The 15721-nt window shown below is 42.4% G+C and overlaps 1 protein-coding gene across 7 annotated transcripts in view; it reads left to right on the forward strand.

The window, feature by feature from the left end:
- Positions 1–15721, forward strand: part of ADAD1 (adenosine deaminase domain containing 1) — a 245787-nt gene that overhangs the window by 200170 nt on the left and 29896 nt on the right. For all 7 annotated transcript variants that reach the window (XM_077279075.1, XM_077279073.1, XM_077279069.1 and 4 more), the window contains one exon: positions 8836–9006. In XM_077279075.1, the coding sequence (XP_077135190.1) occupies positions 8836–9006 (171 nt within the window). The remainder of the gene's footprint in view (positions 1–8835; positions 9007–15721) is intronic.

A 15721-nucleotide genomic window follows, 5' to 3' on the forward strand; every position in this document is an offset into this window, starting at 1 on the left:
ATGCAGCATCAATAGTAATGGTAAAAATAATAAAAATTGGTTATACTCACCCTCTGATGTCCGGATCTCCTCGGCGCTGCACGCGGCGCTCCGGTTCCAAAGATGCTGTGCCGAGAAGGACCTTCGTGGCGTCATCACGGTCATGTGACCGCGACGTCACCACAGGTCCTGCTCGCACAGCAACCAGACCGGACGGCCGCGTGCAGCGCTGAGAGGTGAGTATAGCATCATTTTTTATTTTAATTCTTTTTTTTTTTTTACACTATTTATGCTTCCCAGTCTCCTCTCCTCCACCCCGGGTAGCAACCGCACATTATCCGCTTACTTACCGCATCGTGGGCACAGCCCCATGCGGGAAGTTAGCGGTTCAATGCATTCCTATGGGTGCAGAATCGCTGCGATTCTGCACAAAGAAGTGACATGCTGCGGGTTGTAAACCGCTGCGTTTCTGCGCGGTTTTTCCCGCAGCATGTGCACTGCGGTTTGCGGTTTCCATAGGGTTTACATGTTAATGTAAACGCTATGGAAACTGCTGCGGACCCGCAGCATCAAAATCGCCGCGGATCCGCGGTAAAAACCGCGAAGTGTGAACATGGCCTTATATGCCAGAAAATACAGTATATTTCTTTTGATCTTACAGATCATTTCTATATCGGGCCTGGTTCTTGCCTGGGACTTTGGTATTCTCAATGGTGCTGTCCTGACGGACGTAATGGAAAAAGGGAATTAGACCTACTGGTAATTCTGTTTCCAGAAGTCCCTCAAGACTGCACACTTATTTCCCGTTTGTCTTTAGGCTTACACAAGATCGATCTTCTGGCAGATCGTTCATCCATATGGTCGCCTTGGCTTGAGATTGAGATGGAGCTGTTAGTGTTTTTACATATGCGTTTTGGAAGTGTGCATTTAGACCATTTCCATCCATCCCTCTGTGGTACTTTGAAAAAAACACTGGAGGGTGGAGGAGGGAAGGGCCTTTCCTGTCCCGCTATAGGTCAAGGAAGGACTACCTCCATGGTGCTGTCCTGAGGGACTTCTGGGAATAAAATTACCGATAGGTTTAATTCCCTTTATTGCAAAAAATAGTTGAGAGCTATAATTATTCCATATTTTGGCCCACAGAGTCATGTGATGGCTTTTTTTTTTGTGGGACGAGTTGACATTTTTATTGGTACAATTTTCGGGCACATGGTATTTTTTGATCGCTTTCTATTCTGATTTTTGGGAGGCAGAATGGTTTATTTTTTGCAGGACAGGATGACGTTTTCAGCAGTACCATATCTATATATATAATTGTCTAAGGGTTTTTCCGTCTGTCTGTCTGTCTTTCTGTCTGTCTTTCTGTCTGTCTGTCCTGGAAAACCCGCGTCTCTGATTGGTCGAGGCCGCCAGGCCTTGACCAATCAGAGACGGGCACAGCATGGCGACGATGATGTCATAATGGAAATCCTGCCTCTCTGATTGGTCGAGGCCGCCAGGCCTCGACCAATCAGCAACGGGCACAGCATGGCGACGATGATGTCATAAAGGTTGCCTCGACCAATCAGCGACGGGCACAGTCTGCCGCGAATTCTGGAATCATCATTGTCCATATACTACGGGGACATGCATATTCTAGAATACCCGATGCGTTAGAATCGGGCCACAGTCTAGTTTATTTATATTCTTTTTGATCGCGTGTTATTCCACTTTTTGTTTGGCAGCATGATAATAAAGCATTGTATTTTTGGCTGTAGTATCCTCACCCCTACGCGCATTTTGCCTCATTTCTTCCATAACACACATCTGAGGTGAGTGGGCACTACAGCTGACAAGGGAAAAAGTGATTGCTTCCTAAATCTAATAACTGGTTTGGCCCCCCTTAGCAGCAATACTTGCAATCAAGCGTTTGCAATAACTGGCAATGAGTCTTTTACAACGCACTGGAGGAATTTTGGCCCACTCATCTCTGCAGATTTGTTGTAATTCAGCCACGTTGGAGGGTTTCTGAGCATGAACTGCCTTTTTAAGGTCATGCCACAGCATTTCAAGCGGATTAAGGTCAGGGCTTTGACTAGGTCACTACAAAGTCATAATTTTGTTTTTCTTAAGCCATTCAGAGATGGACCTGCTAGTGTGTTTTGGATCATTGTTCTGCTGCATAACCCAATTGCGCTTCAGCTTGAGGACACAAACAGATTGCCAGACATTCTCTTTCAGGATTTTTTGATAGACTGCAGAATTCATGGTTCAGTTACCACAGCAAGTCTCCCAGGTCCTGAAGCAACAAAACAACCCCAGACCATTACATACCACCACCATATTTATTTTACTGTTGTATTATGTTCATTTTCTGAAATGCTGTACTTCTATGCCAGATATCTAGCTTTTCAGCATCTTTTGGTGTGCTTCACTTTGTCAGACAAGTCCTTTATATGTGATTTCTTGTTTGAGAAGAGGTGTGTCAGTAATCAGGCCTGCGTGTGACTACAGAATTTGAACTATGCTTTTCAAAAATGTGATAAACCACAGCTAATTTACTGTATTTTTCGGACTATAAGACTCCGTGTGGAGCGTGGTCACAGGGGGGTGTTCGGTGGTCCCAGGCTGGTGCGGCAGATGCAGTGGCATCCGAGAAATCCCATCCCAGGTTGGTTCAGCAGGTGCGGCGATGGAGCTTTATGCGATGCGGTGGCTTTTTTTTTTTTTTGCATAAGCATTTTTGTTTCTCTTTGGTATGTACAGGTATTCATTATGCAAACTAGGGGGCAGGTCACTGTTATTAGTGACCTATCAGCATTTTGCATTATGAATACCTAACCAGAGCAGCACATGAAGACCCCCAAAGGCTGCCTCAGAGCACGAGCATATCATTGACTCAAAACTGAAATTACAGATTAAAAAACTACCACAACCACATGGATTTTATCAACCAAGGTATCATTTTAATCCGTATAACGGTGCCGACTTGACACTGTGTATGTTACTGTGCACAGTCCTGCTGACAGGTTCTCTTCAATAATAAAGACCTTCATTTAACCCCTTCACCCCGAAGCCTGTTTTCACCTAAGTGACAGGGCCAATTTTTACAATTCTGACCACTGTCACTTTGAGGTCATAACTCTGAAACACTTCAACGGATCCTGGTGATTCTGACTTTGTTTTCTCATGACATATTGTACTTTGATAGTGGTAAAACTTCTTCGATATGACTTGCATTTATTTGTGAGAAAAACAGAAATTTTTCGTTTTTATGCCCTTAAATTAGAGAGTTATATCACATAATATAGTTAATAAACAACATTTCCCACATGTCTGCTTTACATCAGCACAATTTTGGAAACATAAATTTTTTTTGTTAGGGAGTTATAAGGGTTAAAAGTTGACCAGCGATTTCTCATTTTTGCAACAAAATTTGCAAAACCATTTTTTTTACAGACCACCTCACACTTGAAGTGACTTTGAGGGGTCTATATGACAGAAAATACCCAAAAGTGACACCATTCTAAAAACTGCACCCCTCAAGGTACTCAAAACCACATTCAAAACTTTTATTAACCCTTCAGGTGCTTCACAGGAATTTTTGGAATGTTTAAAAAAAATTGAAAAAAAAACATTTTTTTAACTTCAGATCCAATTTGTTTTATCTTACCAAGGGTAACAGGAGAAATTGGACCACAAAAGTCATTGTACAATTTGTCCTGAGTACGCCGATACCCCACATGTTGGGGTAAACCAATGTTTGGGCACATGGCAGAGCTCGGAAGGGAAGGAGCGCCATTTGACTTTTCAATGCAAGATTTGCTGGAATTGAGATCGGAACCCATGTCGCGATTGGAGAGCCCCTGACGTGCCTAAACAGTGGAAACCCCCACAAGTGACACCATTTTGGAAAGTAGACCCCCTAAGGAACTTATCTAGATGTGTGGTGAGCACTTTGAACCTCCAAGTGCTTCACAGAAGTTTATAATGTAGAGCCGTAAAAAAAATTTCATATTAATTTTCACAAAAAATGATCTTTTCGCCCCAAATTTTTTATTTTCCCAAGGGTAACAGGATAAATTGGACCCCAAAAGTTGTTGTGCAATTTGTCCTGAGTACGCTGATACTTCATATATGTGGATAAACCACTGTTTGAGCGCATGGCAGAGCTCGGAAGGGAAGGAGCGCCGTTTGACTTTTCAATGCAAAATTGGCTGGAATTGAGATCGGAACCCATGTCGCGTTTGGAGAGCCACTGACGTGCCTAAACAGTAGAAACCCCCCACAAGTGACCCCATTTTGGAAAGAAGACCCCCTAAGGAACTTATCTAGATGTGTCGTGAGCACTTTTAACCCCCAATTGTTTCACTAAAGTTTAGAATGTAGCGCCGTGAAAATTAAAAAATAATTTTTTCTTTCCACAAAATGATGTTTTAGCCCGCAATTTTTTTTTCCCAAGGGTAACAGGAGAAATTGGACCACAAATGTTATTGTCCAATTTGTCCTGAGTACGCTGATACCCCATACATGGGGGGAAACCACTGTTTGGGCACACGGCAGAGCTCGGAAGGGAAGGAGCGCCGTTTGAAATGCAGACTTAGATGGATTGGTCTGCAGGCGTCATGTTGCATTTGCAGAGTCCCTGATGTACCTAAACAGTAGAAACCCCCCACAAGTGACCCCATATTGGAAACTAGACCCCCCAAGGAACTTATCTAGATGTGTTGTGAGAACTTTGAACCAACAAGTGTTTCACTACAATTTATAACGCAGAGCCGTGAAAATAAAAAATATTTTTTATTCCACGAAAATGATATTTTAACCCCCACATTTTTTTTCCCAAGGGTAACAGGAGAAATTGGACCACAAGTTGTTGTCCAGTTTGTGCTGAGTACGCTGATACCCCATATATGGGGGGGAACCACTGTTTGGGCACATGGCAGAGCTCGGAAGGGAAGGAGCACTGTTTTACTTGTTCAAAGCAGAATTGGCTGGAATTGAGATCGGACGCCATGTCGCGTTTGGAGAGCCCCTGATGTGCCTAAACAGTGGAAACCCCCCAATTCTAACTGAAACCCTAACCCCAGCCCTAGCCCTAACCCCAACCCTAACCCTAATGGGAAAATGGAAATAAATACATTTTTTTAAATTTTATTATTTTTCCCTAACTAAGGGGGTGACGAAGGGGGGTTTGATTTACATTTATAGCGGTTTTTTTGGCGGATTTTTATGATTGGCAGCCGTCACACACTAAAAGATGCTTTTTATTGGAAAAAATAGTTTTTGCATCACCACATTTTGAGAGCTATAATTTATCCATATTTTTGCCCACAGAGTCATGTGAGATCTTGTTTTTTGTGGGACGAGTTGACGTTTTTATTGGTACCATTTTCGGGCACATGACATTTTTTGATCGCTTTTTATTCCGATTTTTGGGAGGCAGAATGAACAAAAACCAGCAATTCCTGAAATTGTTTTAGGGGGGGCGTTTATACCGTTCCACTTTTGGTAAAATTAATGAAGCAGCTTTATTCTTCAGGTCAGTACGATTACAGCGATACCTCATTTATATAATTTTTTTATGTTTTGGCACTTTTACACAATAAAAACTATTTTATATAAAAAAAATACAGGTCCTTCTCAAAAAATTAGCATATAGTGTTAAATTTCATTATTTACCATAATGTAATGATTACAATTAAACTTTCATATATTATAGATTCATTATCCACCAACTGAAATTTGTCAGGTCTTTAATTGTTTTAATACTGATGATTTTGGCATACAACTCCTGATAACCCAAAAAACCTGTCTCAATAAATTAGCATATCAAGAAAAGGTACTCTAAACGACCTATTACTAATCTTCTATTATTTATTATTAATTATTAATCTTCTGAATCAACTAATTAACTCTAAACACATGCAAAAGATACCTGAGGCTTTTAAAAACTCCCTGCCTGGTTCATTACTCAAAACCCCCATCATGGGTAAGACTAGCGAGACCTGACAGATGTCAAGAAGGCCATCATTGACACCGTCAAGCAAGAGGGTAAGACCCAGAAAGAAATTTCTCAACAAATAGGCTGTTCCCAGAGTGCTGTATCAAGGCACCTCAATGGTAAGTCTGTTGGAAGGAAACAATGTGGCAGAAAACGCTGTACAACGAGAAGAGGTGACCGGACCCTGAGGAAGATTGTGGAGAAGGACCGATTCCAGACCTTGGGGAACCTGAGGAAGCAGTGGACTGAGTCTGGTGTGGAAACATCCAGAGCCACCGTGCACAGGCGTGTGCAGGAAATGGGCTACAGGTGCCGCATTCCCCAGATAAAGCCACTTTTGAACCATAAACAGCGGCAGAAGCGCCTGACCTGGGCTACAGAGAAGCAGCACTGGACTGTTGCTAAGTGGTCCCAAGTACTTTTTTCTGATGAAAGCAAATTTTGCATGTCATTCGGAAATCAAGGTGCCAGAGTCTGGAGGAAGACTGGGGAGAAGGAAATGCCAAAATGCCTGAAGTCCAGTGTCAAGTACCCACAGTCAGTGATGGTGTGGGGTGCCATGTCAGCTGCTGGTGTTGGTCCACTGTGTTTCATCAAGGGCAGGGTCAATGCAGCTAGCTATCAGGAGATTTTGGAGCACTTCATGCTTCCATCGGCTGAAATGCTTTATGGAGATGAAGATTTCATTTTTCAGCACGACCTGGCACCTGCTCACAGTGCCAAAACCACTGGTAAATGGTTTACTGACCATGGTATTACTGTGCTCAATTGGCCTGCCAACTCTCCTGACCTGAACCCAATAGAGAATCTGTGGGATATTGTGAAGAGAAAGTTGAGAGACGCAAGACCCAACACTCTGGATGAGCTTAAGGCCGCTATTGAAGCATCCTGGGCCTCCATAACATCTCAGCAGTGTCACAGGCTGATTGCCTCCATGCCACGCCGCATTGAAGCTGTCATTTCTGCCAAAGGATTCCCGACCAAGTATTGAGTGCATAACTGAACATTATTATTTGATGGTTTTTTTGTTTATTATTAAAAAACACTTTTATTTGATTGGACGGGTGAAATATGCTAATTTATTGAGACAGGTTTTTTGGGTTATCAGGAGTTGTATGCCAAAATCATCAGTATTAAAACAATAAAAGACCTGACAAATTTCAGTTGGTGGATAATGAATCTATAATATATGAAAGTTTAATTGTAATCATTACATTATGGTAAATAATGAAATTTAACACTATATGCTAATTTTTTGAGAAGGACCTGTAATTGTTTTTGCATCGCTTTATTCTGAGAGCTATACGTTTTTTATATTTCTGCTGATGATGGTGTATGGCGGCTTTTTATTTGCGGGACAAGATGACGTTTTCAGCGGTACCATGGTTATTTATATCCGTCTTTTTGATCGCGTGTTATTCCACTTTTTGTTCGCCTGTATGATAATAAAGCGTTGTTTTTTGCCTTGTTTTTTTTTTTTTTTTTTTTGCGGTGTTCACTGAAGGGGTTAACTTGTGGGATAGTTTTATAGAGCGGGTCGTTACGGACGCGGCGATACCAAATATGTGTACTTTTATTGTTTTTTTTTCATTTACATAAATAAATGGATTTACTGGGAAATGTTTTTTTTTTCCTTTATTTGGGGATTTTTTTTTTTTTTTTATACATTTTTTTTTTTTTTTTTTTACTTGCTACTATTGTCCCAGGGTGGGACATCACTGTATTAGATCAGATCGTTGATCTGACAGTGTGCATAGAGACGTTTAGGTGGCTTTCCGGCGCCTGCTCTCAGCAGGCACCGGCTAGCCAGGTAATTTCATGACGCGGAAGGAGTCCCGCGGCCATCTTGGATCCGGGGACTCCTTCCGGAGCAACGCGATCTCATCGCGTTGCTCCGGTGGGAGAGCGCAGGGAGCCCCCGTCCCTGCGCGTTCCACCTCTATGCCGCTGTCACTACTGACAGCGGCATCAGAGGGGTTAAGTGCCCGCGATCGGCGCTAGTGCCGATCGTGGGCATTGCTGCGGGGTGTCAGCTGACACCAGCACCCGATCACCGCGGCGCTCAGCGCGAGACCGCGGTGATCGGTGCGCCGTACTAGTACTGCTGCTGGCACAAATGCAGTGCCGGCAGCGCAGTACTAGTACGGCGCATGTCGCGAAGGGGTTAAAAACTGCATTGTGTGTTTACTTGTGTTATCTTTGTCTAACATTTTAAATCTGTTTGGTAATCTTAAACATTTTAACCGTTTAACGACCGCCAATAGTCCTTATAAAGGCGGCAGTTTAAGGGTATTTATTCCTCATCACCGCTTTTTAATGGTGTCATGAGGCAAGGGTATAGTGCCCCCCTCCAGTGTCAGTAAATCTCCGGGGGTCTCCGCTATCAAATTTTGTTGGTCATGACGACCTGCTCTGGTTTAAGGGCACAAAAATAAGTTTGAAATTTGCATCACTTTCAGAATTGTTGCCAAATTTCCGAGTTCTTTTCCCCCTATAAATAAACCCAAGTCATATCGAAGAAATTTTACTAATATCGTAAAGTTCAATATGTCACAAAAAAATATTCTCCGTGAGTTATCACATATTGTGACACTGGTCAGATTTTTCAAATTTAACTTGGCCATTAGGATCAGAATTGGCTCGGTCACTAAGTGGTTTAAGTGTGTGTGTGTCAGATGCTGACTACTTTAAAAGTGTTCATTTTATTCGCTTATATAGCGCCATTAATTACACAACACATTACGAACATTGTCACAATCTATCTAACGCTATTGAACACACAAATAATAATTACTTGTTTAATGAAAGGTGAATTTTTTTAATGATTAGGTAATCTTTAATTCAACATTTAACTGTTAATATATTGTTTATAGGTATTTTTACAGACAGCTACTGCTCTACTTCAGTGGAAATAGTGGTATGATGAAAAAGTCAATTTTCTGCCGAGAGACAGCTACTGATCTCCTTGCCCTTAAGCAGAAGTCAAATCTTTACCTGTATATGAATCAGCTTCCAAAAGGGGCTGCGCAAAGCAACTCACAGATGTAAGTATTTCTTGTTTTCAACAAATTTGTCTTGACCTTACAAAAGTAATCATATATGTTAAATGGGATGTCCCATGATTACGATTTCATGTATATTATGCAGCTCAGTTTAAAGCGGATAAAGCTGTCTGTAAAGGGTTAGTACTGTAGAGGAGGATATAGCTACCGGTGAAAGGTTAATCGCAGTCTCTCCCTACATAGACACAGCACACTGAGTTGAGTTGATGCTCTGTAAAGCACCGTAATCCATCTTACATTTCTACATATATCACTACATTCAGCTGAACAGCAGCACAGAGCTTTCCTGCGTTTACATTCTACACACTCCATCTCCCCCACCTATTGGTATCTCCCATCTCAGAAACGGAAAGAAGCACACACCTGTAAAAATAGTGAGACATTAACCCCTTAATCCCATATGATGTACTATCCCGTCAAGGTGACCTGGGATTTAATTCCCAGTGACTGGATAGTACGTCATATGCGATCGGCCACGCTCACGGGGGGATCGCGGCCAGGTGTCAGCTGATTATCGCAGCTGACATCCGGCACTATGTGCCAGGAGCGGTCACGGACCGCCCCCGGCACATTAACCCCTGGCACACTGTTATCAAACATGATCGCAGTGTTCCGGCGGTACAGGGAAGCATCGTGCAGGGAGGGGGCTCCCTGCGTGATTCCCTGAGACGATCGGTACAAGGCGATGTGCTCACCTTGTACCGAGCGTCTCCTCCCTGCAGGCCCCAGATCCAAAATGGCCGCGGGGCTACTTCCGGGTCCTGCAGGGAGGTGGCTTACCAAGTGCCTGCTCAGAGCAGGCGCTGGTAAGCCAGGAGCAGGGCACGTTAGATCGCTGATCTGACACAGTGCTCTGCAAAGTGTCAGATCAGTGATCAGTCACTATACAGTGATGTCCCCCCTGGGACAAAGTGGAAAAAAAAAAATTACATGTGTAAAAAAAAAAAAAAAAAAAATTCCTAAATAAAGAAAAAAAAAATATTGTTCCCATAAATACATTTCTTTAAATTAAAAAAAAACCAATAAAAGTACACATATTTAGTATCACCGCGTCCGTAACGACCCGACCTATAAAACTGTCCCACTAGTTAACCCCTTCAGTGAACACCGTAAAAAAAAGAACGAGGCAAAAAACAACGCTTTATTAACATACCGCCGAACAAAAAGTGGAATAACACGCGATCAAAAAGACGGATATATATATCCATGATACCGCTGAAAACGTCATCTTGGTCCGCAAAAAACGAGCCGCCATACAGCATCAGCAAAAAAATAAAAAAGTTAGTCCTCAGAATAATGCGATGCAAAAATAATTATTTTTTCTATAAAATAGTTTTTATCGTATAAAAGCGCCGAAACATAAAAAAATTATGTAAATGAGGTATCGCTGTAATTGTACTGACCCGAAGAATAAAACTGCTTTGTCCATTTTACCAAACATGGAACGGTATAAACGCCCCCCGCAAAAGAAATTCATGAATAGCTGGTTTTTGGTCATTCTGCCTCACAAAAATCGGAATAAAAAAAGATAAAAAAATGTCACATGCCCAAAAATGGTGCCAATAAAAACGTCAACTCGTCCCGCAAAAAACAAGACCTCACATGACTCTGGACCAAAATATGAAAAAATTATAGGTCTCAAAATGTGGTAACGCAAAAAATATTTTTTGCAATAAAAAGCGTCTTTTAGTGTGTGACCGCAGCCAATCCTAAAAATCCGCTAAAAAACCCGCTATAAAAGTAAATCAAACCCCCCTTCATCACCCCCTTAGTTAGGGAAACAAAAAAATTTATTTATTTCCATTTTCCCATTAGGGTTAGGGTTAAAGCTAGGGATAGGGTTAGAGATAGGGTTAGGGTTGGGGCTAAAGGTAGTTAGGGTTGGGGCTAAAGTTAGGGTTTGGATTACATTTACGGTTGGGATTAGGGTTAGGGGTGTGGTTAGGGTTATGGTTGGGATTAGGGTTAGGGGTGTGTTTGGGATAGGGTTTCAGTTAGAATTGGGGGTTTCCACTGTTTAGGCACATCATGGCTCTCGAAACGCGACATGGCGTCCGATCTCAATTCCAGCCAATTCTGTGTTGAAAAAGTAAAACAGTGCTCCTTCCCTTCCGAGCTCTTCTGTGCGCCAAACCAGGGGTTTACCCCAACATATGGGGTATCAAAGTACTCTGGACAAATTGGACAACAACACTTGGGGTCCAATTTCTCGTTACCCTTGGGAAACTAAAAATTTGGGGAGCTAAAAAACACATTTTTGAGGTAAAATATTAATTTTTATTTTCACGACTCTGCGTTAATAAACTGTAGTGAAACACTTGGGTTCAAAGTTCTCACAACACATCTAGATACGTTCCTTGGGGGGTCTAGTTTTCAATATGGGGTCACTTGTGGGGGATTTCTACTGTTTAGGTGCATCAGGGGCTCTGCAAATGCAACATAATGCCTGCAGACTAGTCCATCTAAGTCTGCATTCCAAATGGTGCTCCTTCCCTTCCAAGCTCCGCCATGCGCCCAAATGGTGGTTCCCCCCACATATGGGGTATCAGCGTACTCAGGACAAATTGGACAACAACTTTTGGGGTCCAATTTCTCCTGTTACCCTTGGAAAAATACAAAAGAGGGGGCTAAAAAATTTATTTTTGTGGAAAAAATGATTTTTTATTTTCACGGCTCTGCGTTAATAAACTGTAGTGAAACACTTGGGGGTTCAAAGTTCTCACAACACATCTAGAAAAGTTCCTTGGGGGGGTCTAGTTTCCAAAATGGTGTCATTTGTGGGGGGGTTCCTACTGTTTAGGTGCATCAGGGGCTCTGCAAATGCAAAGTGACGCCTGCAGACCAATCCATCTAAGTCTGCATTCCAGATGGTGCTCCTTCCCTTCCGAGCTCCTTCCCCCCCACCCCCCACATATGGGGTATCAGCGTACTCAGGATAAATTGGATAACAACTTTTCTGGACGAATTTCTCCTTTTACCCTTGGGAAAATACAAAACTGGGGGCTAAAAAATAATTTTTATGAAGAAAAAAAAATAATTTTTATTTTCATGGCTCTGCGTTATAGACTGTAGTGAAACACTTGGGCGTTCAAAGCTGTCAAAACACATCTAGATAAGTTCCTTAGGGGGTCTACTTTCCAATATGGTGTCACTTGTGGGGGTTTCAATGTTTAGGCATATCAGGGGCTCTCCAAACGTGACATGGTGTCCCATCTCCATTCCAGTAAGTTTTGCATTGAAAAGTCAAACGGCGTTCCTTCCCTTCCGAGCTCTGCCATGCGCCCAAACAGTTGTTTACCCCCACATATGGGGTATCGGCGTACTCAGAACAAATGGCACAACAACTTTTGGGGTCCATTTTCTTCTCTTACCCTTGGGAAAATAAAAAATTGGGAGCGAAAAGATCATATTTGTAAAAAAAATGATTTTTTTATTTTTACGGCTCTGCATGATAAACTTCTGTGAAGCACTTGGTGGGTCAAAGTGCTCACCACACATCTAGATAAGTTCCTTAGTGGGTCTACTTTCCAAAATGGTGTCACTTGTGGGGGGTTTCAATGTTTAGGCACATCAGGGGCTCTCCAAACGCAACATGGCGTCCCATCTCCATTCCTGTCAATTTTGCATTGAAAAGTCAAACGGCGCTACTTCCCTTCCGAGCTCTGCCATGTGCCCAAACAGTCGTTTACCCCCACATATGGGGTATCAGCGTACTCAGAACAAATTGCACAACAACTTTTGGGGTCCATTTTCTCCCGTTACCCTTGGTAAAATAAAACAAATTGGAGCTGAAGTAAATTTTTTGTGGAATAAAAGTTAAATGTTCATTTTCTTTTAAACATTCCAAAAATTCCTGTTAAACACCTGAAGGGTTAATAAACTTCTTGAATGTGGTTTTGAGCACCTTGAGGGGTGCAGTTTTTAGAATGGTGTCACACTTGGGTATTTTCTATCATATAGACCCCTCAAAATGACTTAAAATGTGATGTGGTCCCTAAAAAATATTGGTGTTGTAAAAATGAGAAATTGCTGGTCAACTTTTAACCCTTATAACTCCCTAACAAAAAACAATTTTGGTTCCAAAATTGTGCTGATGTAAAGTAGACATGTGGGAAATATTACTTATTAACCCCTTACGCCCCGAGCGTGGTTTGCACGTTAATGACCGGGCCGATTTTTACAATTCTGACCACTGTCCCTTTATGAGGTTATAACTCTAGAACGCTTCAACGGATCTTGGCGATTCTGACACTGTTTTCTCGTGACATCTTGTACTTCATGATAGTGGTAAGATTTCTTGGATATACCTTGCTTTTATTTGTGAAAAAAACGGAAATTTGGCGAAAATTTTGAAAATTTCGCAATTTTCCAACTTTGAATTTCTATGTCCTTAACCCCTTTCTGCCATTGGACGTACTATTCCGTCCATGTGGGGTGGGCCCTAATTCCCAAGGACGGAATAGTACGTCCAGCACGATCGGCCGCGCTCACGGGGGGAGCGCGGCCGATCGCGGCCGGGTGTCAGCTGCCTATCGCAGCTGACATCCGGCACTATGTGCCAGGAGCGGTCACGGACCGCCCCCGGCACATTAACCCCCGGCACACCGCGATCAAACATGATCGCGGTGTGTCGGCGGTACAGGGAAGCATCGCGCAGGGAGGGGGCTCCCTGCGGGCTTCCCTGAGACCCCCGGAGCAACACGATGTGATCGCGTTGCTGCGAGGGTCTCCTACCTCCTATCCCTGCAGGCCCCGGATCCAAAATGGCCGCGGGGCTGCATCCGGGTCCTGCAGGGATTACTTCCGGGTGCCGTGCTGCAGATGAAAGCTGCAGCCTGCACGGCTGTAAGTGAGATCGGTGATCTGACAGAGTGCTGTGCACACTGTCAGATCACCGATGTGTAATGTCCCCCCCTGGGACAAAGTAAAAGAGTAAAAAAAAAAAATTCCCACATGTGTAAAAAAAAAAAGAAAAAAAAAATCCTAAATAAAGAAAAAAAATATATATATTATTCCCATAAATACATTCCTTTATCTAAATTAAAAAAATCAAACAATAAAAGTACACATATTTAGTATCGCCGCGTCCGTAACGACCCCACCTTTAAAACTATATCACTAGTTAACCCCTTCAGTGAACACCGTAAAAAAAAAAAAAAATGAGGCTAAAAACAACGCTTTATTCTCATACCGCCAAACAAAAAGTAGAATAACACGCGATCAAAAAGACAGATATAAATAACCATGGTACCGCTGCAAACGTCATCTTGTCCCGCAAAAAACGAGCCGCCATACAGCATCATCAGCGAAAAAATAAAAAAGTTATAGTCCTCAGAATAAAGCGATGCCAAAATAATTATTTTTTCTATAAAATAGTTTTTATCGTATAAAAGCGCCAAAACATTAAAAAAATGATAGAAATGAGGTATCGCTGTAATCGTACTGACCCGAAGAATAAATCTGCTTTATCAATTTTACCAAACGCGGAACGGTATAAACGCCTCCCCCAAAAGAAATTCACGAATAGCTGGTTTTTGGTAATCCTGCCTCACAAAAATCAGAATAAAAAGCGATCAAAAAATCTCCCGTGCCCGAGCATGTTACCAATAAAAACGTCAACTTGTTCCGCAAAAAACAAGACCTCACATGACTCTGTGGACTCAAATATGGAAAAATTATAGCTCTCAAAATGTGGTAACGCAAAAAATATTTTTTGCAATAAAAAGCTTCTTTCAGTGTGTGACAGCTGCCAATCATAAAAATCCGCTAAAAAACCCGCTATAAAAGTAAATCAAACACCCCTTCATCACCCCCTTAGTTAGGGAAAAATAAAAAAATTTAAAAAATGTATTTATTTCCATTTTACCATTAGGGTTAGGGTTGGGGCTAGGGTTAGGGTTGGGGCTAGGGCTAGGGTTAGGGTTGGGGCTAGGGTTAGGTTGGGGCTAGGGTTAGGGTTAAGGCTACAGTTAGAGTTGGGGCTAAAGTTAGGGTTAGGGTTGGGGCTAAAGTTAGGGTTAGGGTTTGGATTACATCTACGGTTGGGAATAGGGTTGGGATTAGGGTTAGGGGTGTGTCTGGGTTAGAGGTGTGGTTAGGGTTACCGTTGGGATGAGGGTTAGGGGTGTGTTTGGATTAGGGTTTCAGTTATAATTGGGGGGTTTCCACTGTTTAGGCACATCAGGGGCTCTCCAAACGCGACATGGCGTCCGATCTCAATTTCAGCCAATTCTGAGTTGAAAAAGTAAAACAGTGCTCCTTCCCTTCCGAGCTCTCCCGTGCGCCCAAACAGGGGTTTACCCCAACATATGGGGTATCAGCGTACTCGGAACACATTGGAGAACAACTTTTGGGGTCCAATTTCTCCTGTTACCCTTGGGAAAATACAAAACTGGGGGCTAAAAAATAATTTTTGTGGAAAAAAAAATATTTTTTATTTGCATGGCTCTGCGTTATAAACTGTAGTGAAACAATTGGGGGTTCAAAGCTCTCACAACACATCTAGATGAGTTCCTTAGGGGGTCTACTTTCCAAAATGGTGTCACTTGTGGGTTTTTTTTTTACTGTTTAGGTACATTAGGGCTCTGCAAACGCAATGTGACGCCTGCAGACCATTCCATCTAAGTCTGCATTCAAAATGGCGCTCCATCCCTTCCGAGCCCTCCCATGCGCCCAAACAGTGGTTCCCCCCCACATA

The sequence above is a fragment of the Ranitomeya variabilis genome, chromosome 1, assembly GCF_051348905.1.
Source record: "Ranitomeya variabilis isolate aRanVar5 chromosome 1, aRanVar5.hap1, whole genome shotgun sequence".
Classification (NCBI taxonomy): Eukaryota; Metazoa; Chordata; class Amphibia; order Anura; family Dendrobatidae; genus Ranitomeya; species Ranitomeya variabilis.